This window comes from Chelonoidis abingdonii, chromosome 19, assembly GCF_003597395.2.
Source record: "Chelonoidis abingdonii isolate Lonesome George chromosome 19, CheloAbing_2.0, whole genome shotgun sequence".
NCBI lineage: Eukaryota > Metazoa > Chordata > Testudines > Testudinidae > Chelonoidis > Chelonoidis abingdonii.
In genome coordinates, this window is record NC_133787.1 from 8,861,189 (window position 1) to 8,889,128 (window position 27,940).

The 27,940-nt window shown below is 42.8% G+C and overlaps 1 protein-coding gene across 1 annotated transcript in view; it reads right to left on the bottom strand.

The window, feature by feature from the left end:
* The window catches only part of NECAB2 (N-terminal EF-hand calcium binding protein 2), a 303,651-nt gene that overhangs the window by 16,791 nt on the left and 258,920 nt on the right, over positions 1-27,940 (bottom strand). The window contains exons 8-9 of the mRNA XM_032785742.2: positions 22,006-22,085; positions 5,422-5,478 (exon numbers count right to left, since the gene is read on the bottom strand). Of these exons, the coding sequence (XP_032641633.1) occupies positions 5,422-5,478; positions 22,006-22,085 (137 nt within the window). The remainder of the gene's footprint in view (positions 1-5,421; positions 5,479-22,005; positions 22,086-27,940) is intronic.

Consider the following 27,940-nt stretch of genomic DNA (forward strand, 5'->3'; position numbering starts at 1 on the left):
ATGACAGCCCCTTTGCATCCCATCCAGATTAAACAGCAGCTGCTTGGCAGCAGCATAAAGCACTCCCTTTCCCCTCCTGAGGGGAACGCCTCTCTGATGTTCCTGGATTCTGCTGACTGGTGTGTGGCACCTTCGCCTCCATATTGCCACGAAACCACCACCACAGAGCTACAGTTCATTCAGCAACGTGACAGACTGACTCCATGTCACGTTGATTATTTTATCCTGCTTTCATTGTGGCTCTGCCCCAGGACTGCTCCCTTCTCTCCGAAACAGCTCAGTGTAATTGTTTCCCATTTACAACCCCAATGCAACACTTCATAATGTTCTATAAGCAAGGCCAGGGGTCCAAAGACTGGCAAGCATCACCACAGCAATGTTACCAGCTCATAGCAAAGATACATCAACATCTAATTGTTTGCAGTGCATTAGTTTCTTTGAAATGCCACTCCAGTTTCCAGTTAGACAGCCGCAGGCCGCCTCTAGATCTGAGAGCTCATTTACGAGAGCATCTCTGTTTCAGGGAATTTAACGTTCACTATAATTGTTGTAACAGTCCGCACTTGCCCTCAAGGTAATAAGGACTTGTCTTCAAGGAGAAGATATTTTGGAATAAGGTAAGGTGTGAATTTAAAATGCTTATAGCTATTCTGGAATAATGCCCTACACGGATGCTCATTCAGGAATAAGAGTATCCAAGCAGGGAGCTATTCTGCAATAGCTATTTCAATCAATTTTCTGGGGGAGACAAGCCCCAGGTCCCTATTATCATTTGTATTTCAATGCTGCAGGAGCCCCAGTCGTGGACCAAGATACCACTGTGCTAGGTGCTGTACAAATACTGAACAAAAAGTTAGTCCTGGCCCCAAAAGCTCTGCTATAATACAAATATGAAATAAGGGCAAAATCTGGGTTGGGATTTCAAATGTGGAGCTAACAAAGAGAGCTGTCACTTCGATTTAATATTTATTCCCTTAGAAATCTGAATCTGGATGAGAAACTAAACATATTACAAAAAAAGAAAGTTAATCTCTGTGCCTTCCTGATTCCTAGCTATGTAACACTGAGATGGATGGTGCGTTCGAAATGTCTAAGATAGAGTCTGCTTTTTAAAATCCTGGCTAAGATAGCAAGTACAATAAATCCTTTCTGTTGGCTTATGGGATTCTAAGCAACAGCTTAAGAGAGGCAGTTTCCACTTCATTTTTCTGTTTTAATTAAAATAACTGTGATCAATGCACATTCCTACTTACATCAAACTCCTCTGACAATAGAAAAATGACTGCAAGAGTCTCCAGAAAAAGAAAAAAGGCCTATTCAAGTCCATAAGAAGGACTGCCAACCATTAAGGGATAATTGGATTGTAGGCTCCACTTGTAATTATGAGCAAAGAAAGATATGGAGAAAAATCATCTTCAATGTCATTTTTCTGTGCACGGGGGTGTAAACCACTAGCAGCAGTGGGACACAGGCAGGAGTCATTTCAAAGGAGAAGGGCTTGTTTGAGTCCATTTCAATGTGGAATTACATGCTGCACTGCTAACCCAATGGAGCTAAATCTTTAGAAGACATGAAAGCTTTGTAGAAGACCACAGAAACTGCCAGCCTGCTTCAGATCAGTGGCGGTTCTATTCAGTATCATGTCTCTAGTGCTAGAGACTCAATGCTTCAGAGGAAGGCGGGAGAAACCTCATATTAGACAAATATGGGAAAATCTATTCAAAGGGAAGATTCTTCCTAACACACTTTACTCAGAACCTAGAACCAGGAAGGTTTATAGCCCTTCCACCTTTAAAACAAAATACATTCAGATCCTATCTAATGTAATTGTGGATGTTCTCATTAGCCATATAAACATCCAATCCTTTCTTGAATTCCAGCAAACTCTTGGCCTCAATTATGTCAAATGCCAACGAGTTCCGCATGCTACATCTACACAAAGTTAAAAAAAAATCATTTTTTTTTGGTCTGTGTTCTTTGGAGGAAAGCATAGGTTTCCAGACAGCTGTTTGATACATCAGCACTTCTTTGAAATTGCCCCAGATATCCCAAACGCAGTACACCACATGAGCTATTTTCCTGGTCTTTCTCCAGGGTGATAAGCATACTCCTATCACAAAGCACTGTGTGTTATATCAGGACCCCACCGTTTCTAACATTTTTAACAAGACCCTGCCCTCAGCGCTCTGACTTAACAAGGACAATGAATCAGTATTTGAGGAACGCTTCACCGCTGTTGCAGGTTGATTAGAGTTCTGACACCCGTAATAAATAGAGGATAAGGACAGATGATCCCAGACTTTCAGGCTGTTTTCCCCTAAAGCAAACTTGAAACTTGCCCAGTTCATGAAGTGTCTCCATTTGTATTCCTTTGTCCTTTATAGTCCAACCATGCCAAACCCTGAAGCAGTGGGTTTGTGATGCACAGGATAAACACCCTGCCCTTCATTAGACAGGATGTCACGGTGAGGGCACATGAAGACAACAATTGCTCCAACTCCGACAAGCAAGAAGAAAGCCAATATTTAAACTGTGACTCTTTAGACTGGGTGCTGATCTGCTGATTAGACTGCATTGGTATGTGCTTGTCCAGATGTGCTCTGTCCATTTCTCCAGCACTGTGATAATGGGCTACATAAAATGTCATAGGGCTCTGTTCTCATCATAAGCATAACTTCTCATTATCTTGGATTTTCACTTCATTTTGAAGAGGTACCATGAGGGGAATCCCTGTTTGCTGGCTGTCCCCAGGTGCCTCTGCTAAAGGAGGACTTAGCAGTGTGAAAGGTAAGGTGGAGAGGGCACAGAAAAAGTTCATGCAGTCTGTCTATCCTATTCTATAGAGGTTCTTACATCGCTCTCATCTCCACAGTATCTGCCTCCAGTTTCCATGAAATTTGGAAGGAGACGAGATGACTCCTCCCCTAGCCACAGGGAGCCAGACTGCTCTGGGAGAAGGCTGACCTATCCCTACTCATGCAGTAGTGGGGAGATCTTGGTGGACGTATGGTGGCACCAAATGGCAGTTCACAGCCTCAAGGGACCACTCCTGGAACTGGGAATGGCTGGAGTGCAGAGGCTCTCCAGCCACAATCTTTTAACCACAACCCCGGAGGGCTGTGGATTTTGTAGTATCTTCCTGGCAATGTGAGTTCCGCCCCCTACATCTCCCCACCAAGCTCTCTCTCAGCACCACATTGACCCCCTAACTTTCACAGTTTTGCCAGTGTGAAAAAGTCTCTCTCAAGTAACACCATAAACCCCACTCATGAACTGCAGATCTCTCTAAGCCTTGGGAGTCTTCCAGCATCATTGGAAGCTTTTAGCAAGGCCCCTGCTCTGCTTTTCAGTATTAACTAGAAATGGATCCAAACCACAAAACTTGGATCTGAACCCAAACTCCAAAGTCTGGCTTCATTTTGGTTCAAGCCCCTCTTAGTTACTAATAAGTAAATCAATTCTGCTTATTTTCACCACGCTCCTCAGCCAGAATGCAGCAGACTGCAGCATTTTTATCACCCACACGTTTTAAAACAAAGACAACTGTTTTGCAATGTACGATCTAGCAGAGCTGAGCAAATAGTGCAAAACATTTTATGGGAATTTTTGTTCACATTTTAAAATAAAGTTCCCTACAGCCATGTTCACAACCTCTTTTGGTTCATTTTCTGCAAAAAATATTGTTAGACATATTGTGTTAGTGCCTAGAGGTCCCAAATGGAATCTGCATTGCAACTATGTTGGGTCCTGTACAAACATACAGTAAGAGACAGCCTCTGCCCTGAAGACCTGACCCTCCAAGCTGTTCTGGCACATATGGGCTTGGGAAACAAATGTCAAAGATGCCTGTATGAGTATTTATGAAAACAGAGTTCTATATTTATGTTTGCAAATGATTGTGCTCAGAATGCTTGCATGATCATCCATTCAAAAAATAAACACAATGGCAAGTAAAGTACGTGTCCAGTCATGACTAAGCAGCACATCTAATATTTTGAATGTTGAGAAATTGTGAGGAACCCCTCAAGTGAAAAAAAAATGCAAGGAGCTGTTTACCAATGGCATTCAAACAACTAATAAATAGGAGAATCTACAACTTACTCACAGATGGTCAATAAGCCGAAAAATAAGTGACATTCAAATCATTTCTTTGCTTGCACAACTACTTTTGATGTTGGTTTCCGTGCACAAAAACACCACAGTAGTGACAAGCATACAGAAAAACAAACCCACAGCATCTAGCCATGAGGTGTATTTATTCTCCCAGCTGTGTTCCCTTTCTAAAGACAAAGTCTCCTTCTGCGTACTCTCTAGGGCTCATTCTTTCACGGCACAAGCTACATGGCAGCAGTTTCTGATAACAAGGTTTTGACAGGGGCAAGATTGGTTAGCCTCCTACCTTAGCACACAAAACAACCTGGGACAAAAAAACCCATATTTTTCAATGTGCTGTACTGTATATTCTGTACTGTTGGACTTTCATTCATCTGCTGCTGCAGACACAGAAAAGATGCACATCTAGATTTGTTTTGCAAATAGAAAACTCTTAGTGTCATGCAGTTGACTATGGCAAAAGAGGTCCGTGAAGCTCTTCGGTATGCAAATGTTTAATTGTCATTTCCCAATTCAATCGCCAAATCATTTCAGGAATTCTAAATAATCCATTTTTTTTCCATGGGAGGATTCATTTGCTTAAATTCACATATAGAAACAGCACTGCTGATTCAAGGAAGTACTAATGAGCAACTTCATTTGATACAGTTACTCACTCTATTGATTTCCAGAAAAGGTTAATGTTTGCTTCTTTGAGAAATCCTGAACATAAAGAGATGTGGGAATCACTCTTCACAACTCGTAGGTATGGAGTTGTTGGAAAAGAAAGCTCTGCCCATTTACAGCTAACTCAGGGGTTCTCAACTGGGTGTTGTGACCCCTCAGGAGGTCACAAGGTTATTTCATGGGGGGTCACGAGCTGTCAGCCTCCACTTCAAACCCCACTTTGCCACCAGCATTTATAATGATGTTAAATATATTAAAAAGTGGTTTTAATGTATGAGGGGGGTCGCACTCAGAGGCTTGCTTTGTGAAAGGGGTAACCAGTACAAAAGTTTGAGAACCACTGAGCTAATTGAAAGTTTTCGTGGGAAGAAAAACAGATAATGGGTGGTATTTCTGAGCCAATGCTTCATTGTGCTGAAGAGTGACATCACATGACACAGTAACCATAGAAGTCCAAAAGAGGAGACTTTGCTTTTGATTTAAGTTGACCTTTAGAGCCACAGCTTTAGCAAGAAGAGGCCGAGTGAGACATGCCAAATATGCTCATGCATGCATTCATATTTGCATATTCAAACCCATATTTGCATATGCAAACAGAGCCTTTCATATTTGCAGGGACAGATCCCATTTGTGCATACTCACTGTGCAAGCTGTGCTTTCGCTGTCTGACAGCCTCTGGTGCAGGTCAAACCAGAGAGTCTGAAAAAATGCAGAAAATACGAAAACCATTATAATTGCCATAAACAAGTTAAAATGAACGGTAAAGGTCTCTGTCACAGTTGCAAGGTTAGCTGTCCTGTTCTGAGTGCACCCCTTCAAGTGTCTGACCTCAGTCCTTTCCCTCACCTGGACTGGAATTTCACAGTTCTCCTACTCTGAGCCAAAGCCAGGGGCTACAACACCCTGTATATCAACCACGCTTACCCAGCCAGTCTGACTGGGTTCAGCATCTGCAGCTCTTCCCTGTGGTGTATACAGCCAAACAGCCTTTTTACAAGTACAGCATTGCTTAGTCTCACAGTAAAAACAAAGAAATTAGAGAAAAATGGATTTAAAAGCAACAGTCTACACACATGCCTATCTAACTTACAGCCCTAGCATCCAGGGACAGTCACCTAGGCAAGGCCTCTGCTGTAGGAATCATTTTGGGGAAGTTTTATGACCTGTGCTGTACAGTACAGGAGGACAGGCTAGATGATCACAGTGGCTCCTTCTGGCCTTGGAATCTATGATTTTTTTTTGCATTGTTACAATAAGATGGACAGATCTGGAGAGGAAAGTTCTCCATTTATTCACAGAAGAGGAGTTACACTGGTCGTGTCAGTGCTGATGTGGGCTGGAGGCAGCATGGGCTGATGGTTAGGACTCAACAGACCTGTGTTTAATTCCCACCTCAGTCACTGGTTTACTGGGTGACCTTGGGAAAGCCACTTTTCCTCTCTCTGTGCCTCAGTTTCCCCATCTGTAAAGTTGGGATAATGATACTGCCCTCTGTAAAGCGCTTTGAGATTTACAGACAAAAAGCACTAGATAAGGCCCAGATATTATTATATTATTTTTAGCCTCTCCTATGATGTGGTCACTTGTCTATTAGAGAATAGCTGCACATACTGCCACAATTCACTTGATAGGGACCAAACAGCTGACTTCTTAGTCACAACCAATATGGGTTAGATTTTTACCACACAAGGCTCCATATCTCACTACCAATCCTCTTAACCATCCAGTTGTACCATCAGAAGTAAATTTGCATGCATACACTGTTTGCTCACAATAACAAGCTGAACAAATTAGTTCAACTCACCTTAAAAGCCAAACTTATGGAATTATTTTATCACCTTAATACCATGAATACTAATAGAGTATTTAAAGCAAGAGTGTGAGCAATGGAACCCTTCTTGTGTCTTTTTTCTATCACTTTCAACACCTAGCGCCATTTAACACTTTCAGAAACATTTCCCCAGTGTGAGCCATGGAAGTCATCTCCCCAGTGATCTGCACAAAAGGCAGAGTACATAGAGACACCGCACATAATGTTATCTACCAGTGACAGCCATCCAGCTCTCTAAGCTTCTGAATCTGAGAAATCCAATGCCCAATCAGTTAGTATGAGACCAATCTCAGGGCTGCATGTTTGCAAGTTGCAAACAGATTTGGACATTAGAATTTTTTCTGTTTTTTTTTGTGGTGGGACCAAACTTCTGAGCACATCATTTGTCCTTTGAGGGCAGAAGAGAGAATTGTTATTCATCGCCTTATCGAGGAGAGGAGAAAATACAACAGGAGTCAAGCGTGCCGGCCACACGTCAGCTGGGGAAGATAGCTAACATTGCTAGGCTTCTTGTGCTGTACTGCATTCAATAATTCCAGCGCCTCATTCTCACCTTCAAGGCTCTGCACAAACTTACCGCTGCCATCACCCCTTCTTTCATTTCTACCTCCTGCCCCATTTGTTGTGTATGCTCCTCCTTCCTTCCCTCTTCATCTCTCACCCTCTGCTTCATAACTTCAGCCATCCTGCTTCTTGAGGCCTGGCCCTGCAAACCATTTATTTAACTTTACTACTGTGCTTCCAACGGGACTATTTATGCTTGTGATTGGTGCCTAAGGCCTCCTCTCTGGATACAAACTCACATAAAGCCTCCCCACTGCAACCTAGTTCTTCCAGGAATTTTGAGCATCTCACCCTCCTCACTAACAATCTCTGCACACCCTCCCTTGGCTAAACTGTTGCGCTATGTCGTGTCTTGAGTCTGTTTGTCTACCAAGAGTGCATCAGGGCTGGCAATGTGTTCTCCTGCATCCCACATTGAGTTGCTGGGAATCTCCCCTTTCAAACGGTATAAAGCCTCCCATTTCTATCTCCAAGGGGTCAGAAGATCCAAGCCGTTAAAAGTGCATATGCAAGACTGGATATTCTCCCAGTGTTGGATGTGGCCATTGTAAATGCAGGAGGGAAATGTCACATTCGGGAGACCCAAGGGACCATTTCTATGGTAGGCTGATTTCAGATAAAATGGTGACTAAGGCTTGAAACTTTAGCCGTAGTTGCTGAGGGAGATAGCTCAATGGGCAGAGGGCAGGTGAGGACATGAAAGATGCATGATAAATGCAATTTACCACTCAAATATAATCTCCACCTATGTGATGTATATATTGATATAGAGCTAGGCAGGAATCCAACAACAACAGGTGTTTCTCACGCACCGCTGCCTTGTGCAATGTGCATCTTACACAACATTTGAATGAGGTCACCTTTACTATTTCCTCCTCCCCCTCAGGCACCCTAGTCTGAACCCTGTATGAAAGCAACTGATCTTGTCTCTAAATGATCTCTCAACTGTGTGCTTAACTGGTGTCCTGAATTACAGATTTCTCATATGAAAGAAAGTTAGGACCCTTCACGCGTCTATACAGTTTAAGATCAATAAAGAAGGAATTTACTTTTCCCCCTAACCTCTTTTATTAATGGACTGTAGATACGGTGAGATTGGAAAATGCAGCTAGTGCTGTTTGCCAACAGAGAAATATGATGTATTCCTGTATAATATCAACCAACATTACAAAATTAAAATCAGAGATACAGTATATATCACAGCATGTGTGTGTATATAGTAGCGGGTTAAGTTACCCCCAGATATATCAGGTACTGTGGGAACAGGAGTATCGGGAAGTTAGGTGGATACAACCCTATTCACAGTTGTTTCCTCTTGCTAGGAGAACTACCAGGTCTTTAAAATCTCTGAAGCCAGAGTAATGCCTGCATAGCATTATCCCAGGCTGCAATGGGTTTTATATATCAGTGTGAGATTGGCATTTTTAATCCCTTCCTAGCACCCTGAACAGAGATACTGTAGTCAGTAACGCAAGGAAGTTTCTTCACTGTGCAGACCTAATGGGGCAACTCAAAATGTTGCGTGCTGAACAGCAAAGTCACCTTAAGCAGATTTTCAAGGAGTTAATTTCTTATTTTACTGATCCAGCCATCGCTTGGGATGCCAGGGCCCACTCAGAGCAGCCTTTCTTTCCGGGCTCCCACATACAACCCGTTTGCCCCTGAAGTGCCCTTGCTTTGTCAACCAGACCAACCAATGAACGAGGCAAACCTGGCACATACTGAATCAACAGAAGCGCAAGTGGTGTTTGTAAAGAAGCCTTTCATTTATGTCTCCTCTGGCCCTCAGCTGGTAAACGCTGTCATAGGTACATGAGGTGCTTTAAAAGAAGGGGTGTTTGAAGACTTTTCAGTTAAGAAATTGCATCTCAGAGGATTCTCTGGGTCTGGAGGTTTATGTGAAAGAGGCAGACAGGCTTTAGGGGCATGACTGCAGCAAGTCAGCATCATTCTTCATCAATCCAGCCTTCAATCCATCACTTAACAAGCACTGTCTTGGTGGTACAATAAGAGAGAGAGAATGATGCTGGGTGACTTTACATTTGGAAGGCTACTGTGTTTTAGTAAAGTTTGGTTTATAAACCAACTACATTAAGGTTCCTATTTACACTGCTTTGCTGTCTGGAACAGAACAGAATCAGATTTTAGATATTCTATGCAATGAGCATGGATAGAAATCAGCTATTACAGATGGGTGAATGTACAAGGCTGCTAATTTGATATGACGCTCAGTGACAAGACGACCTGAGTCAGGTCTATAGTTTGCACACAGTTTTAACCCTGGGCCAAATCCTTAGCTTGCCTCAAGCCAGCCTCCATATTTGTACATGCTTATTTTGTGTGCACAAAACCTGCATTTGCATCTGCAAATGTCCAAGTTGGATAGCAGTATGTGCAATGGCCTGACATGGGCACAACATGCAGTATTGCAAGAACAAAGGTGGAGGATACATCTAAAAAATACCACCCTTTAGGTTATCACTCATTATCCTCAGAGCATTTACAAAGTTCCAGGTCAATGCAATGCAATTAAAATAAAATAAAATAAAATCCACCTAAAGTATGTGCATTGGGAAAGACTGGCCTGTGTGTGAGTACTCCATGCTATTTCCCAACTCCCTCTCATTAACACGTTAGGGAACTTTTCAGGATAGAAAACTGGGGCGAGGGAAAGGTACAATCAGTTAAAGGAAAAATGCCTGGGCCCTAGAGGTTCAAAGTGCTCTGCTCAGCTACACAGGTCCAGCTCCAATGCTTAACTCCCCAGGATGGCAAGGAGCGGAATCACCGCAAGCAACAAGGACAAGTGCCTCGTTATAAGAGATAGCCTTAAGTCACACAGTTGGGCTTGAAATTGCCTCAGAGTTCAAGTATTTGATGATCTGGGCTTTCAGGTCAGATTACTCCCTAGACAAACTAGCAACAACATAATTTTACTGTATATCAGACAGATACTTGTATGTGAAACACCAGCCACCCAACAAAAATCTAACTATAACAAACCCAACAGGAGAAATAAGATAGACTGGTAAAGAAATGCCAGCTTGAAACTGGGCTTCAATATCCCACCTCCCCAGCAACAGCACAAACAGCTCTGCAGACATAAAACCCAACAGGAAACTGACTTTTGCCCAAAAGAAGACTGCCGGCAAGACATGGTGTATATTAAAAGGGAAGGGATTTTAGAAGAGAAAAGCCTGAATCCTGTAATATAGTTTCTGAGATTTTGAAGGCTAGATGGGAGCATTTGATCATCTAGTCCAGGGGTCCCCAACGCGGTGTCCGCAGGTGCCACGGTGCCCGCCGGGATATCTAAGTGTGCCCAAGTACTAGCCAGTGGATAAGCATCCACCAAAATGCCGCCAAAATTAGGCAGCGACACCTCTGGATGACGCTGATTGTCAGCAGCATTTCAGCGGATGCTCGTCCACCGCCACGGTCCTCCGGGGCTTGTTGTCTGCTGTCTGCCAGACGAAAAAGGTTGAGGACCGCTGATCTAGTCTGATCTCCTGAATAGCACAGGCCAGATATTTGTATCCAGTTACTTCTTTATTGAGCCAACTAATTTGAATCTGACTAAATTATATTTTCCAGAAAAGCATCCAGTCTTGATCTGAAGACTTCAAGGGATGAAGAATCCATCCTTTCCCTTTGCAGTTTGTTCCAATGATTAATCTTCTCAAGACTGTACCTTGAGCTCACCAGTCAATTAAAGAGCATATAACTTCAGAGCTCGAGAGAAACTGGGACAGTGCTTCCAGACTGAGGGGAAATAGTGGCATCAAAATAAGGCCTAAAGAATGGAGTGGAAAATAAGAGAAACAGGAAGAAGGAACAGGGTTTCTCTCCTCGAAAACCTTCATTTCCCCAAGTTAAGGCATCAGAAATGTACAGAGTAAAAGACAACAAGAAACAGCACATCGAAATGCAGGCATTACATCACCAGTTTAGCCAGTTTCCCCTGTCACTTCCTGGTATGTGAAGTAGGAGTCAGCCTTGCTCTTTGAGAATAAAAAAAAGTGAATAAAAGTAATGGTAGAAAAACCAGCCCCGGTGCATTCAACAACTGCATTCTGTTGCCTTGACAACCAATTTTCTAAAAATATTGTCAAGATGAACACTACTTACAGAGCTGCCTTAAGTTGTTATGACAACACAAGGGGAATGATTAAATCCAGTATTGATACGAACACTTTTCCCCACCCATGTCTTTCTGCAGTCTCCACTACTTCAAGTGTGGACTGTAGATATCCAGCGGAAGCCCTGAGGATCCTGTCCTGTATTCATTTAATTAAACTAATTTTGAGATCCCCCCACCCTCAACTATATGATCATTTTGTGGATCACTTCATAACCTGATCCTCTTTTCAAACCACTTGATGGTACATCTCCCTATCCAAGCTCCCATCTTCCCTATAGTATATTCTATCTGTTCCAATGGTCCAGAGGCCACAGCTGGATTGAGCCTTCAACTCAGACTTAAGCTATAACTTTTCTGATGTTTGAGTTTTTTATTTGATATCAACATACATTTAATGTTGTCCAAGTCCTAGATGACAATAATTCCATACAGCCCTGCTGTGAATTCTGCTTACATAATTTAGGATACAGCAAGTATGGTATAACTGCCATGTCTGAATGGCAGGCCGCGGGTGTTCACTGATATAGGAATATAGGTTTCTTTAAAGTGTTTCTGTTTTTTTAATGTATGCAGTGTTGTTGTAGCCATGTTGATCTCAGGGTATTAGAGAGACAAAGTGGGGGAGGTAGTATCTTTACCAGACCAACTTTAAAATTGGTCCAGTAAAAGATATTACTTCCCTGTAACTTTCTTTAAGCCACTGGGCCGGAAATAATCAGGATGAGGAATTCTGCACACTTTTTTAACTTTAATTTTTCATAACAAGCCATTGTGGCATTTTTAAAGCAGGGCCCAGGCGTTCTACGACTCATTCTATCGGTGATATATTGTTAGATCTGTGACTGTTCTGCACTGGCACGTGCTGTTAAAATTCAAAGGGGATGGCAAGGACAGAAGATATCCAGCAGAACTAGAGGGAGTGAACAGTTCCTAGTACACCCAAAGGAGATCTTCCTTTCTGCACTGTTCATCCCAGAAGTTATACTGCATCAGAGATACTAAGAACCAGGGCCGCCCGTGGGGGTGGGGGGAAGGAAGTGGGACAATTTGCCACAGGCCCCGGGCCCTGCGGGGCCCCCACGAGAATATAGTACTCTATAGTATTGCAACTTTTTTTTTTATGGAAGGGGCCCCCAAAATTGCTTTGCCCCAGGCCCCCTGAATCCTCTGGGCAGCCCTGCTAAGGACTGAATAGCCATTATAGACTGAACTACCTTCACCTTGAGAGGTGGTTTATTCAGGTCAAGGGGAAGCAGTTCATTGGGGCAGCAGGAGACGTTTGCACTGGCACTGCCCGTACTGCACCTTTTCAGAGGGCATGTCTACGCTACAACTGCTACGTAGGCACAGATGCAGCTATGACGCTGTAGCTCTGTAGCACAGACGCTTCCCACATTAATGGACAGGGGTTTTCCATCAGTCTAGTTAATTCACCTTCTCTGAGAGGCAGTAACCAAGTGAACAGAAGAATTCTGCCATCGATCTAACTGTATGTACACTGGGGGTTAGATCAACCTAACTACAGGACACGACATTTTCACAGTCCTGAATGACATAGCTAGATTGATCTAAATTTTAAGTGTAGATCAGGGAGGCAGGCTGGATATGTACTTTTTCCTCTAGAGGTCTGCCAGCACTATCCAGCATACCCAACCACTGCATCCCTCAGACACTTCATTTACCAGGATCACTGCTGGGAAATCAGTCAGGTAGAAGAGTCTCTATAACACATCATTTAATATTAGAGATTGTTCTGGACTTAAGGGTTCTGGGGGTGCTGCTGCAGCCCCTGGCTTGAAGTAGTAATAACAACCCAAATACAGGGTTTCTGCCTTCAGCACCCCCACTATACAAACTGTTCCAGCACCACTGCAAGGCAGGATTGCTGTAGTCAGCCCTGAGCCTTCCACATGAATCAGCCACACATTTTCTCCAGGTGGCCCCCACTACATTCCCCTCACAGGCTGAGTGTGCCAAGTTGGGACACAAATTTCCCTTGAAACTGGGAACTGGCAGTTTACATCTGAACAGCTTTAGAGGTAATGAGAAATCAACCCTCCCTTTTCTAGGAGGATGAAGAGTAAAAGAGAAGCCATTGTGGGAGGCAGCATGTTTCCCAGTAGCAGCTGCAGCCTTGGCTTTAGGGGAAGACCCTGCTGCATTCCAATTGGCAGGAAAACAATTCAGCTGTGGAAAGCTCCACCCCATTTCAGCCTCCAGAGCAGTCAGCATCAGTCATAGGTCCTGGTTACTACTAGCACTTAGCACCTTGTGTTTTGAGACTATTGACCCCTTTCATCACTGCAGAAATCCTTCCTGCCAGGAGTTCCACATGGTAGCAATAATATGAACAGTTCAACAAGCAACCCCACCTCTTTCCCACCAATGATGGCCATTTTTAATCACTAGCAACTCCTTGACTTAATCACGAATCAAAACAAGCTCTCACTGCAGTCATGGGGTTGCACCACTTCGTTCTATGAGAAGAAATCTCACTGGCACTGCCATTCGGCTGTCATTAATATCTGTTTGTTTGCACTAATGAAAAGCCGCTCATAAAGAGACAGAGTTGCAAGCTAAATAAAGAGAAAAGGATCTGTATACAATGGTACTAGTGTTAGTGGAGACTGAAGCTAGCAGGGAGAGAGACTGTGTGTGTATCTAAGTCTTATGTAGTCCAATAAGTTAGATGGGGTGAAACTGGCCCTTTGCGCCAGTGTGCAGAGGGCCAATAGAAGGTATATGCATCATTTAAGTCCACCCAAGCCTATTTTGAGGGCATAGATGGTGCACAGTATTTCTGGCAGCCCTCCGTACAGGAGTGAATATCACCCATGGGCAACAAATATGCAAAAGAAATACAGGGGTTCCAGAAGAGGAGGCTTTGGATCTCCAAACTTCATCTCCTCCACCCAATTTCCAAGGATATCAGAGATATGCCAACCAAGTCTGAGTCACGTGACTGCGCACCTTTGCAGATGGGTCTTCATGAAATAGTTGGGGGAATCAAGGGGAATGGTACCCAGAATATGAGACTTCTTCCCTCAGTCCTGCTCAGAGAGCAGGTGCTTTCTTGGTTACAGTTAGCTGCGTGTCATGCTGTCTCCTCCTCAGTGACAGACTGCCACCTGCAGCTGCAACCACATCAGGAAAGACGTGTGTGAGAAAGAAGAGCTGGAGTGAAAATGCTTTGGGTGCTGCATACTGAAAGGGATATCACAAGGAAGTAAAATGTTGGAGGGAAGGGAAGAAGGAAGGGCATGTCTTCCTCATCCTGCCCATAATGGTTTTATTTCTGGTTTGACTGCAGGGCCCAGATCTGATGCATCCTTACATCTTTCCCTGAAGGGAACCTTCCCATGGTAGATCCTTCAAAATATGGCTTCCTCTAATTTACCGCTCTTGATCTCTGTTTAAGGATCACCTGCTATCTACCAAGGGTTCTCAGGTTACCTGCCCTGAAGTATTCATTCATCAACAAATGCTACCTGGATCTCCTCTCTAAAAAGTTCAAATGTCAGGATATAAAGGATGTACCATATCATCTATTTCCTTCACAGAATCACAGAAAATTAGGTTGGAAAAGACCTCAGGAGGTCATCTAGTCCAACCCCCTGCACAAAGCAGGAGCAACCCCAACCTCTTCAGCTTGTCTAGAACACAACCTGAAGAGGTCTATATACCTATCTACCTACCGATCTGACAGAGCCCTGTCTCCCCAGGTCATGCTGCCCCAGTGCAGATCAACAGATATGCTTGAACCAAAGCAATCATCAATTGCCCTGTTCTGTTCATTCCCTCTGAAACATCTGGCACCGGCCACTGTCAGAAGAGAAGATATTGGGCTAGAAGGAGCACTAGTCTGAGCCAGTATGGGCATTTGTATGGTTTCATTCACAATTTCTATTAAAATTGCAAGAACATTTTAGAAAATACAAAAATTGGTGAGTTTTAAACTCTGCAAAAGAGAAACAACTTTCAAATTCCGTATTTGTTTGTGTGTTTGTGAAATCTCTTGTCCAGCCACCTGTAGCTATATTGAATTATGAGTTACACTGCTGCACTTTAGCAAGGCTGAGGCATTAATTTTCTTGTATTTTTAAGTAACTTCAAGGCAGCCTGGTGAGTGTGGATTGGTGCCCATTTTTAGCATTTACATACATTTAAATAAATAAATGTATCACAAAACTTTTTTTAAATTGTGTGTGACCTTCCGTACCCTCGACATGACTGATCTCTTGTTCACCCACATTAATGAATGAGTTTGCAATTGTTTGGAATTCTATTTACTGTTTTTTCTAAAAGCATCTCTTAGATTATAAAGAGAAAAAGAGAAACATCAGTAACAATTTGAAAAGAAAACTGAAACAATTATTCTTTTCTATTGACCATGTAAACACACGGTTATGAAGATGTGAAGGGAAAAAATAAAAACCCTGCTGAAAGAAAACCAGCAACAAGAATAAATGTGGAGAGCTGTCTTCACTAATAGCAATCTCAGTTGTTGCTCTCTATTTCGTGCAAGCCATATACCACAGCGGTTCAGAAAAATAAAAGTGTTCTTCCAGAGCAGAAGGAGAATCATTTTCTCAAATACTAGGCAGGTATTTGGGGCCAGTTTTGATTTCTGAGGATTTATTTATACTTACCGTATCTAATGGACACTGCGACCTTTTGGGCCAGATTCTGGACTCCTCTCCATTCCTTTCCCCCCCCCATGCACACACAAATTAAAATGGGCTATTTGCATAAATATTTTTCATTTTCTCAGGTGGCCTCTTCAAAAATGTAACAGGAATGGCAAAATGTCAGGGAAAATTGGACAAACTAGTGAAAGGAACCTTAAAGGGAGATCTGACAACTGAGGAAAAGCTAAACCCTCCTTGGGAACACAGCCCCTTTGAGAGACTCTCAAATATCAAACAAACTAGGCTTGTGAAATTTACCAGTTTATAAGGAAAGCAGAGGCATGTTGCGTTCTCAAAGAGACATGCTGTTTTTTCTCCTCTTGAAAGCATCTTTTGTGTTACTCATTTTCAAACACAAGGATGTGGTACTACAATCTCTCTGCGGAGGCCTCCATCACTCTATTTTCCTACCCAGCTCAGCGACTAGCATGCAGGGGACTAGCTGTGGGGGGCAGAGGGTGGGAGGGGGGTGAGGTATGTATGTGTGGGTGTTAATTAGTCTCCTCCATTGTAAAAATGCAAATCAAAACTAAAGTTATTTATTTGTGGTTACGAAGCACCAGGGCCTCCCAGAGGATTCAGGGGGCCTGGGGCAAAGCGGGAGAGCTGCGGTGCTTGTACTCACTTGGCAGCAGTCCGGGTTTTCGGCAGCATTTCGGCAGTCGGGGGCCCTTCAGTCACTCCACGTCTTTGGCAGCACTGAAGGGCCCCCTGCTGCCGAAATGCCACCGAAGACCCGGACAGCTGCCGGGCTAGGGCTCGTGGGGCATTTCAGCGGCGGGGGGCCCTTCAGTCGCTCCGCGTCTTCGGCAGCACTGAAGCGCCCCTCCTGCTGTCGCCGAAGACCCGGACTGCCGCCGGGCTAGGGCTCGTGGGGCCCCTGTGGGGCCTGAGGCAAATAGCCTCACTTGCCCTCCCTTCCCCCCACCCCTGGGTGAAGCACCCATCCAGCATTCTGAGTTGAACTAGAACAGTGGCTCCGAAACTGGGGTTTGGAAACCCCAGAGGGTTCACAAAATGTTACAGGGGGTTCTTGGGAAAAAATTTCATAATGGTGGACAGAGCTGTCCCTAGGGACCCCAGGCAGCACAGGGCCAGCAGCCCAGAGTCCCTGAACTTCCAAGAGCTAAGCAGATCAAAGCAAGCCTATCTATCACACTGAGGAGATTTAAACTTCAAGACTCCTTACAAGAAATGGAAAGAGAGATGGATATTTTTTGCTGTTTTTTAAATTAAATAGGCAGCTAGTATTGTTTTTAAAATTATTATGAAGAACAAGTTTAAGCTTTGTTGTAACATGCGTTGTTTGCCTGGACTGCTCAAGACCTGAATGCTTGTGTAGGAGGAACTCTTTGAGCTGGCTTCTTAAATACCTTCCTGCTGTTTCACATCTGATACTCCTTGATGAAACATAGGAGCCTTGTCTTATAACAGACTTATTCAAAGTGATACAAGCTACGAAAGTGAGAGCTTGGAAGAGTGTTGCCGTTTTCATAATGTAATAAAAATACTGTAATGATAAATAATAATTAATCATGTATAATGTGTAACAAGCATGTCATAAAAACAAATTTTATATTTCCATGATCACTGCTCTTGTAATCCCTGGAAATATTCATTTTTAGGAGGGGGTTTGAGAACCACTGGATTCGAAGAACCACAATGCAATTCAATAGGCTGAAGGACCACAATGGGATTTGCTCCCTGTATAAACTGCTACCTTCATAGCTTATTAGAACTACAGGAAAAAGGAAAAAAGCATTCTGGAGAACATCAGTTCCCACCAGCATTTCCATCACAACAACAATTCAGTGCTGCAATCAGCCCCCAATCACCTTTCTCCTACCCAAGGAGAGCTGTGACAATAAATCCTGTACAATCACTAAAGGCTTTGTCCTCGCTGCTAAGAAAGGTGTCTTTTACCTCCGGATAACTAACATGCATGGAGCTATCCTGAGATAAAAACAGTGAAGACCAGGCACTTCAGTTTAACTGAGAGGTAAATAGGGTTAGTGGCGATGAGTTACCTGGTAGTAAAACTGAAGTGCCTTGTCTTTTACCTCAGGACAGCTCACAAACATCAGTCACCCTGAGATAAAAAAAAGCACCTTTATTAGCAGTGAAGACAAGGCCTTTATCTGATCTCTGGCAGACCAAGGAAGGAAGAGTTCCAGAGCCAGAGAAACCTGAGAGAATGCCTTGCTATCAGTCCTCTGCCATTTATATATTCAGAAGGGGCTGATAGCTCACATGACATTTTAAAGTCTCATTTTTTTAGTTTTACAAAAAAAATTTTGAATGAGTGTTTGGTTATGGTTGAAAAAAACAACAAAGTTTTGAAAGAAATGAAAGTTATCCATGAAAACTGCAACTGGTCCACCAAAATCTAGTCTGAGGCCACCAATGCATTCCAAATAGGGCAGCAAGCTCTCAGATGGTAGCTAGTAACAAGAATCAGGGGCGGCTCCAGGCCCCAGCATGCCAAGCACATGGCTGGGGTGGCAAGCCACTGAGGGACCTCTGCCGGTCGCCACGAGAGCGGCAGGCAGGCTGCCTTCGGTGGCTTGCCTGCGGAGGGTCCGCTGGTCCTGAGGCTACGGCGGACCTCCGGCAGGCATGCCTGCGGAAGGTCCGCTGGTCTCCATGCCTGTGGGAGGTCTGCCAAAGCTGCAGGACCAGCGGACCCTCCGCAGGCAAGCCACCGAAGGCAGCCTGCCTGCCATGCTTGGGATCGCAAAATGCCTAGAGCCGCCCCTGACAAAAATTGGTTTGCATTCAGTGTCCCAATTACTTCCAGAAATCAGGACTATTTGCAAATGTGTGGCTTGTGCCACAAAGAAAAAAGCACACACAAAAAGGCAACCGATGGCTGTATTACAAGACACTATGGAAAGTATCAGGGGAATGGCGGAGACAATTCAAATGCTGTGGCAAAAAGTAAGCAAACAATTCTGAGATTGCTCTGTAGAAGGAGGGATAGCTCAGTGGTTTGAGCATTAGACTGCTAAACTCAGGGTTGTGAGTTCCCTCCTTGAGGGGACCATTTAGGGATCTGGGGCAAAAATCTGTCTAGTGATTGGTCCTGCTTTGAACAGAGGGTTGGACTAGATGACCTCCTGAGGTCCCTTCCAACCGTGACATTCTATGATATTGCTCCATCACTGTAGCAGGGATGAATAAGACTATGCTTGGAATAGATTTGACTACTTACAAATGGAGAAAGAAAACTTTACAGAAACAAAGAGGATGCTTCAGTTGATAATTGGAAATGGAAGTAAATGTTTTAATTACTTATGGAGGATGCAGAAGGACCTCTCTTTTTTAGAGAAGCATAGTATTTGCATAGAGATTTCCAAAGTAGTTTAAACTTTTACTTATGCTTTAACTGCTATTATTTGTTTTTGCATTTAAATTGAGATTGACATTTGCAGTACTTTTGCAGTATCGATCTACAGCTTTGGCAGACCTTTATCTGAGGCTTAACTTGTACTTTATCTAGTATTAGAGGAGGTTAATTTGGAAAGGGAGTATTTCCTCTATTCTCTTCTATTCCTTGGCCATGGAATGTGTCTGTTTACTGGGGTCTAAGACTATTTTAAGTTACAGTAAAATTATTACATTTTTATTAAAAAAGTACTTTCTGCAGTGACACTGTGTAAAGATGCAGTTTTACTTTTCAATCACTAGATGGAGTCAGAAAGCCTAAAACAAGGACTTTCTCTTTTAAAGTTATTGTTAAATATCATCTCACTTTACAGTTCTGTAGATATGTTTTATATGTTTTTTTCACTTTTCCTAGTTTTCTTGGGGCTGTAATGGGTGTATTCTGCCTATGACATTTTCAGCCATCTAGAGCAAGCCAGACATTGATTCACTGATGAATTCACTACAATCAACTATGCCATTAGACACGTCCTCAAGGCAATTTACACTTTGATTGGCTGGAATTCCAGTAGCTCCTTTTCTCCTCCCTCAAACTCATGTGATTTATCTCCCTTCTATCGTAAGCAAAGTAACCCTTCTACAAAGGGATAAGGATGCTTCTGGTCAAAATTCTTCTAATTTTCATACAGAATGACAGAAAAATTAAAAAAAATCCAGAATGTTTTTCCATTTACTTTTTTCTTCTTTTCCTGTCACTCTTAGAGAATGATCAACATTTTTGTTTTAACAGGGTGCTTTTGGAAACTTTTTTCTGTGGTTTTTAACCAGCACCAATACCCACCCTAGAGAGATCACTTCCCTTCCACATATGATGATGCATTTGGGACCAACAGTGGTCTACCGAGTCTACTGTTTTTACCCATAGATTCCAGATTTCTTGCCTGTTCTCCAACCCTATAAGGAAACTCAAGTAACATACTAGCTTTTCTGATGCGGGGCTCAGCCCTCAACATGAGGGGATTGTATCTGCAGTGGGAGTGTAATTTGACCATGTTAAGAAATATACCTGGTACCTTGATATTTGATCATCTTCCATCTCCCTGGCTTCTCTGAATTAACAGTATTCAAACTCAAGCCTCCTCACAAAACAGCTCTAAGCAAATATTTCTCTCTCTCTCGCTGTATTGTCTATTATTCTCATTTGATCTTTCTTCAGTTTGGAAATCTGAAAGGAGAATTCTCTGGGGCTGCTTTGGAATTTTCCATATGGTTTCCCCCAAGGTCAGAGAGCAAACACTTCTCAGCTCTTGGGTTTTTAACGCTTTCCTGAAATCCCAGCATGTTGAAAATGTCAATGTACTTTTGAACCAAAACGTACGAAGATCTGGGAGGAGGCAAAGCTAGCACAGAAGATCTTTAAGAGCTGGCCAAGGTCTGGTTAACCCTCCACAGGAAAGGAGCTGGGGACCACCAAGTCCACAGCACAATTGAAGAACCAACCAGATTTCTTAGAACTTGAGTATCTCTGAAGAATCTCCCAACATACGGCTTTATGGATAATTAAAGCACTAGAAGAAGAGATGCATGTTAAACTGGAGGCATGTGTACCCTCTCTTTCTAAGCCCCAGGATAAGGTATCAGACATTGAGGAGGAGCAACTGACTGTGAGGCAAAACTGCATCAGTTGAAACAAGGGAGGTTAAAAGCATCAAGCACATATCCATGGTGCTAGTTAAAGAAAATGACTCACCAGCCGAGAAGAAGAGGGGAGAACAAATCAAACTATATGTTAGCACCTGAAGTTATCAATGGCACCAAAACCAGGATCAGGATGACAGATTCATTTGAACTCCCTAGAACTTAAAGTGTGGCTCTGCTCCGTGAGGTTACTAAAAACAGGATCATGGGGCTCCACGTTTATTGTCTTCTCAAGAATCTGTAGCAAATTTGCTCACTTTACAAGTAAAAAGTATGTATTTTCCGATTGCAGACTCACCCTGTGTTATTTCTCCCTGGTCTTCTGGATTGCTCATTACCATCACTATTTTTTAATGGCTCCTCTTATTCCCAAGAATTATGATTATGGTATTTGAATAATGACTTTCATCTAGAAGGATCCTAAAAAGCTGTGCAAACTGATTCATAGCAATGTAGGCTCATAATGTGACGTGGAATTAAGTGAGAACTTCTTCATATAAAACCGATGGCATGATATTTCCCAAAGCGATTATAAAAAAAAAAGTTCTGAGACATTGTGTGGGTTGGATTTATATTGGGTACACATACATACACAAATACACACTAAAAACTCAAGCACTTCAGCATGCAAGAGATCTCTGAGGGACCGGTGGAGCTACTGTATTAGCTCAACACCCCTACTGAAATGTTAAAAGAAAGCTCAGCTAAAAAAGGCTGGAGGCAAGCCAAGTCCTGCCCACCATTTTCCCTCAGTATTTATGTACTCATGACAATGCCCAAGAGTTTATGCCAGTTACTGCAGTGGGTCTGAGTCAACAAAAATGTTAACACACCACAGAAAAGGGCATTGCCAGTCTCCCAAACTGAAGAATAACTAGTCTGTGGGCTTTTCTAGCCAAAACCTTGAAAAAACCTCTTACCTTATTTTCCAATCTTCCAATCAGCTCAGCTAATCTGTTAATCTGAGCTTCCAGCCCTTCTTCCTTGGTTTCTGAGGAACCTAATGTAAGAAGCCAAGTATAAATACAGCAAAAAAAGAAACCTACACATACATATATGCTCTGAGCATATGATTAAGGTGCTTAAAAGCAGGTTGGTCTCTTAGTTTTCCCTCCAAAAGGGCCTGATCCAACTCCCCCGGAAGTCAATGGAAAAACATTTGACTTTAGCGCTGGTTTGGGCCTAGTACCAATACTTGAGCCTAAATTGAAGAAAGGAATAGAAATCACTGTTAAAAATGGATATGTTTATACAGCAGCTGGGAGGTGCCATTCCCAGTGCAGGTGGACATCACATGCTAGCTTTGCTCAAGCCAGAACACTACACATAGCAGTGTGGCTTTGGCAGCTGCACAGTTTTCACCAAGATTTAAACTTTCCCAAAGTCTGGATCTAGAGCTTTGGTTCATGTCTGTGTTGGTATATAACTGTAATGGTCTCATTTGATCTCATCTCATTTTGAGCTCTTCAGCAGGAGATCAGCTCCCCTTCTTAAGGAAAAGCAAGGGACTGCATTAATGTCCTATTCACGTTAACTTCATGCTGATTCCCTGCACAAATCCCCATGCATCATGCATATCAAATATCCAGCTTTGCCAGAAGGGCCTTCCCAGGGTCAATGGTCACACTTCAATCCTTACAGAAACAATTATTCTCTGTAGCAGGCAGATATTACACATTGTTCTCTGATTATTCCCATCTGTAACCTGCCATTACTAGACATCCCTTGGCAGCTGCCTGGCCTCCAGGCAGTTTACATCTCACTTACAACTCTGTAGAAGAAGATGAGGGTCAGGCATAGACAAACAAAATAGCCTGCAGAAGACCTGCCAGTATGGCTAAGGTTTCTTCTCAGTTACAGAAATCAGCTCTTGGCCACCAGGGCAATGTTTACACCATTATGCTGATACGGCTGGACATTTGGGAATATGAGTTCAGTTCTCAGCCCTGCTGGCCTGAGGGCTTTGACATGCAGGATTTTTGAACTAGTTCATCAGGAAGGTCATTCTTTTGACCAGCTGAGTGGCTTGTTGTGAGCAGAGAGGCTCTAGAATGAGTTTCTTGGAGACCCTTGTTAAAGCACTGGCTCCAAACAGAAGGAAAAGTTGGGATGCATCCTTGCCTCCGATAAGCTTAGCATGTGACCTCCTGTCCAAACAGTATCTTCCGAAAAATCATTTCCCATCTGGGGAGCTGCTCTGTCCTTTGCCGAGTAGGACTGCACTGCTCCCTAAATACTACCGCAAAAATCCAAACCCAGAATATTTACTCCTCTAGCTCCAAAAAACAAGGACACAGAATGCAACAACCCTGGGAGTGCTTGTGACACTGCTACTGTTAAATGCTGTGGCAAGGGATCGGCAGTAAGCAAACGTATCACAAACACTGTTGCTTTTGCTGGTGCTCTTCCCTAAGGACCAATTTAGTTAGGGTCTCTGTCACCGAGAACTGATGATTAGAAAGTGTGGAGGGATGGGGTTGAGGAAGCATTCTCCATAGGTCTCATATCTCAACATTTCTTCAACTTATTTGTTAACTGATGTGGAGAGGATTATGCTGACAGAAAGCACCATGGAGATGGATGCGGATCACTGCATTGCATAGTCCCATGAATATACCCAGCAGCTAGAGATGGAGTCAAGCAGCAAAAATTTGATTCTGACTTGCCCAAAGTTTTGGGATATTCGGGTTCAGGGATGTTTGATTCAGAGGTTTGAGCTTTGACTCATTAGAGGGATGAGGGCCAGGTTCACATGTGAGTTTCCCCAAAGCTCAGGAGTGTTCTGAACCGTGGTTGTAGTTTTAGATGGGTCCTATGATAATGTGTGTACCCCACACAGGCAAGGAAAGGTTAAGCTGGGCCTTAGACCAGTTATGCTACCTGGATGCATGTGCAGTGTGGACCAGAGGAATTAAAGATGAAGCTCCTCTGGGGACCAGCTAAGTGGTGCTGTGAAGAAAGGAAGTCTGGAGCGGCAGTGAAAGCTGGGGGCTGATGGCTAGGTGGGCTGGGGCAGCTGTTGGCCAGGCTCCAGACAAGCAGTGTAGGCTGAGAGGGGTTGAGAGCTGGAGCTTGGAACCCAGCGGTGGCTTAGGCTGGTGAATGACTGACTGGAAATACAGTCTGAGAGGGACAGGCTGGAAGTTATGTTGGAAAATAGGGAGAAGAAACAAGGGATGAGGAATGGTTTCAGATTAGGAAGAAGAAGAAAAGAATAGAAGTATCTGTATGTGAAGAAGAGGGAGCAGGCAGGGATGGGGAAAAAAAGTAAGGAAAAGGATCAACATTTTATAATGATCAATTTACTAGTTGAAGATGTAAAGATGGGAGATGTTAATCCCAGGAAAACAGTGGAATGGATTTGGTGACGTATCAGAGATACAGTAAGAGCTGAAAGAATGCAGAATGGAGATTCCTTAGCAGAATGTACATATAAGCAACAGGCTGAGAAACATCTTAAACATACAATTTTAGGGAAAACAGAAGTAATTTGCCAGCTACCTAAATTTATGACAGAAGCAAGAAGGCGAAATATATGGGGTTCCCCTAGGCATGACTGAGGATGAAATTTAAAGGGGTACAGGGGAGGACCAAGTACTGTTTGTTAAGTGATTGATTAGCAGGAGATGGGGAGACCACAACGATCCGAGTAACATTTAAAAGGTGCAACACCACCTGATAGGGTTAATAGAGGCTATCAGCCCTTCCCGGTTACAACATATATCCCGGCCCCTTTGGGATGGTATAAAGGTCAAAGGTCTGGGCAGGTGGCAGCTGCCTGAAGGGGCGAAATGAGGTGTGGTACTTGTGGAGGAGAACACTCACATGAGAACTGTATGGAAGGACCCAAACTAAAATGCAGCAGCATGGCAGTGGAATGAACTAGAGAGATACAGAAAATTCAAACGATACGTAAAATATTCTATGCAGAAGCCACCAAAAGATATTCACAGTGAAATGTGGAGGAGGAGCAAAATGCCAGCGAGGGAAAAGAGCTGCTGGGACAATAACATGCAATTCAGGGCAGATAATCGAAGTGGAACAGATGAAGATGTACTGCTTGTAGGCAAAGAGAAATGTATAGCATATTTGATACAAGTGATTAATTTTACTTTACAGACTGGGGAAAAGACTGAAAGAATAAATATTATAACAAAAGTGGCAGAAAAGTATTGCATATAGGCAATCTCCAGATAGACCACATTCATGCAATTTTAAATGAAGGTAATAATGTAGTTCAAACAACATGCTTGTAATAGTTTTTCTGATTTAACACACTTAGTTTAACAACACATGGCCAGGAGTTAAAGAAAACAGCGTTTGAAATGGAAAACAAACCTGATGTGACATGTATACAAGAAACATGGTTAAGTGAGAAAACTTATGATTAGACTTCTAAGATACGATGTAATCAGACTATGCACTGGTAGACCGGGTGCCAATTCATGCCTAAGCCCCAGGACTCACTGACCACTTACAGTGGAACAGCTGGAAACCAAGCCAATTCACTTGTGTATTAATATAGATCGGGGTCGGCAACCTTTCAGAAGTGCTGCGCCGAGTCTTCATTTAGTCACTCGAATTTAAGATTTTGTGTGCCAGTGATACATTTTAATGTTTTTAGAAGGTCTCTTTCTATAAGTCTATAATATATAACTAAACTATTGTTGTATGTAAAAAGTAAATAATGTTTTTAAAATGTTTAAGAAGCTTTATTTAAAATTCAGTTAAAATGCAGAGCCCCCCAGACCAGTGGCCAGAACCTGGGCAGTGTGAGTGCCACTGAAAATCAGCTTGTGTGCCGCCTTCGGCACCTGTGCCATAGGTTGCCTATCCCTGACATAGATCAAAGTGATTGTTAAATGTATAAGAATGTATTTGTGTTTAAACTTCATGAAAATCAATGGGATTCTGTATGAATTGTTTTCACTTATCTGTATCCCGCTAAAAAGAAATAGCAAATCTTTACATTGTGTATTCCCCATAACTAAATAACCCATCAAATGAGAAAGAAGCCTTGTACGATGCAAATGAAGATCTTTAATAGGAAAGTAGTAATTCTAGCACATTTCAAAGCAAGTGGTTTTTGTTTGTGTGATGATCGGAGATCAAAGACTCTAAATGTGCTCCTCTCTCTTGCCCTCAAAGAGCCCATGTAAATACCCTGGGAGCTTGCTTTCTGTGAGAAGCCACTATAAGTATGGACACAAGGAAATAATCTTCATCTCTGGACTGTTTGGATTCTAACGGGGCAAAATAACTGAACTAGAAGATCAGATCCTCAGAGTTACTCTGAGTAACCCTAAAAGATTTTTGGGAAACTGACAGATTACTACGTCTCTGCTACCTTTTGAAATGATAAGAGTGTGATTCACCTGTTCATATATATTTTATCTGCCTTATCTCTCAACAACTCTCATTCCTTTTTCTTAGCCAATAAACCTTCAGTAAGTTTACTATAGAATCAGCTACCAGCATTGTCTTTGATGTGAGATCTGGGATGCAAATTGACCTGGGAGTGACTGGTCTCTTGGGACTAGCTGTAACCGGGATTTGTGATTTTTGGTCTAAGAGACCATTTATCACATAGACAAGGTGGGTGAGGGAATATCTTTTACTGTAAGAGTTCTGTGTGGCTTGAAAGCCCCTCTCTTTCACCAACAGAAGTGGGTCCTTGTCTCTTTAATATCATGGGACCAACACTGTCACAACTAAACTGTAAAAAACAAGAGTCCTGTGGCACCCTATAGACTAACAGAAGTATTGGAGCATTCGTGGGTGAATACCCACTTCGAAGTGTGTATTCACCCATGAAAGCTTATGCTCCAATACTTCTGTTAGTCTGTAAGGTGCCACAGGACTCTCTCGTTTATTACAGATCTAGACTAACACGGCTACCCCTCTGATAACTACACTGTGCACATTTATCACATATTCTAGCTTGCCTGGGTGGCAAGATAGAGTCTGGAGTGTCTAACAGGACTGCCTGTGACTCCATTATAAGATTGTTATAGTAATTTAAGCATTCCTATTTGTTACTGGCTTGGTAAAATCTAATGATAGACCATATCGCCAGTTTGGGGTGTCTGCCCTGCTTTGGACACTTCGCTCTAACTAGGCTGACCACAAAGCAAGTCTGAAAAATTGGGACAGGAGGTGGAGGGTAATAGATGTTTATATAAGAAAAAGACCCAAATATCAGCACAGTCCCTATAAAATTGGGGCATCTGGTCACCCTAGCCCTAACGTAGGCACTCATAATCATGAGCCACTTCAGACAGCGAGACGCAGACGTGACAGAGAAATAACAAGAGGAGGAGGGATCTGTATATTTATAACAGAAGGTCATAGTTATGGTAACATAGAAGTACACAACTTAAGTTTTGAGTGCAATGCTGTTGAGATTCCTCTGCAGAATAAGAGCATCTTTATACGAATCTATAACATTTACAACCCATGTAAAAAGCCAGACAATCTAGAATAAGAAGAGTTTGTTAATGGTGTCAAAGGCCTGTATATTATTTGTGGAGACCTTAATGAATTATAGGGAAGTAGGAAAACTGATTATCATGGCAAATGCCTGAAACAGTTCATTGACATGCACAAACTGGCATTGCTCGATATTGGAGTAACTACTAGGTTTAATTTGGTGGATGGAACAGTTTCATGTTTAGATCTGGGAATTGCAACAAGTAATATAGCAAGTAAATGCAGCTGGAAAATCAATAAAGAAGATGGAGTGGGAAGTGATCACTTCCCTATACTAAATTATGTATCCACACCATGGTAGTGTTGAAAACACTGAAAGGATTCCTACCTGGAGCCTTAGAAAAGTAAACTGGGAACTCTCTAAGA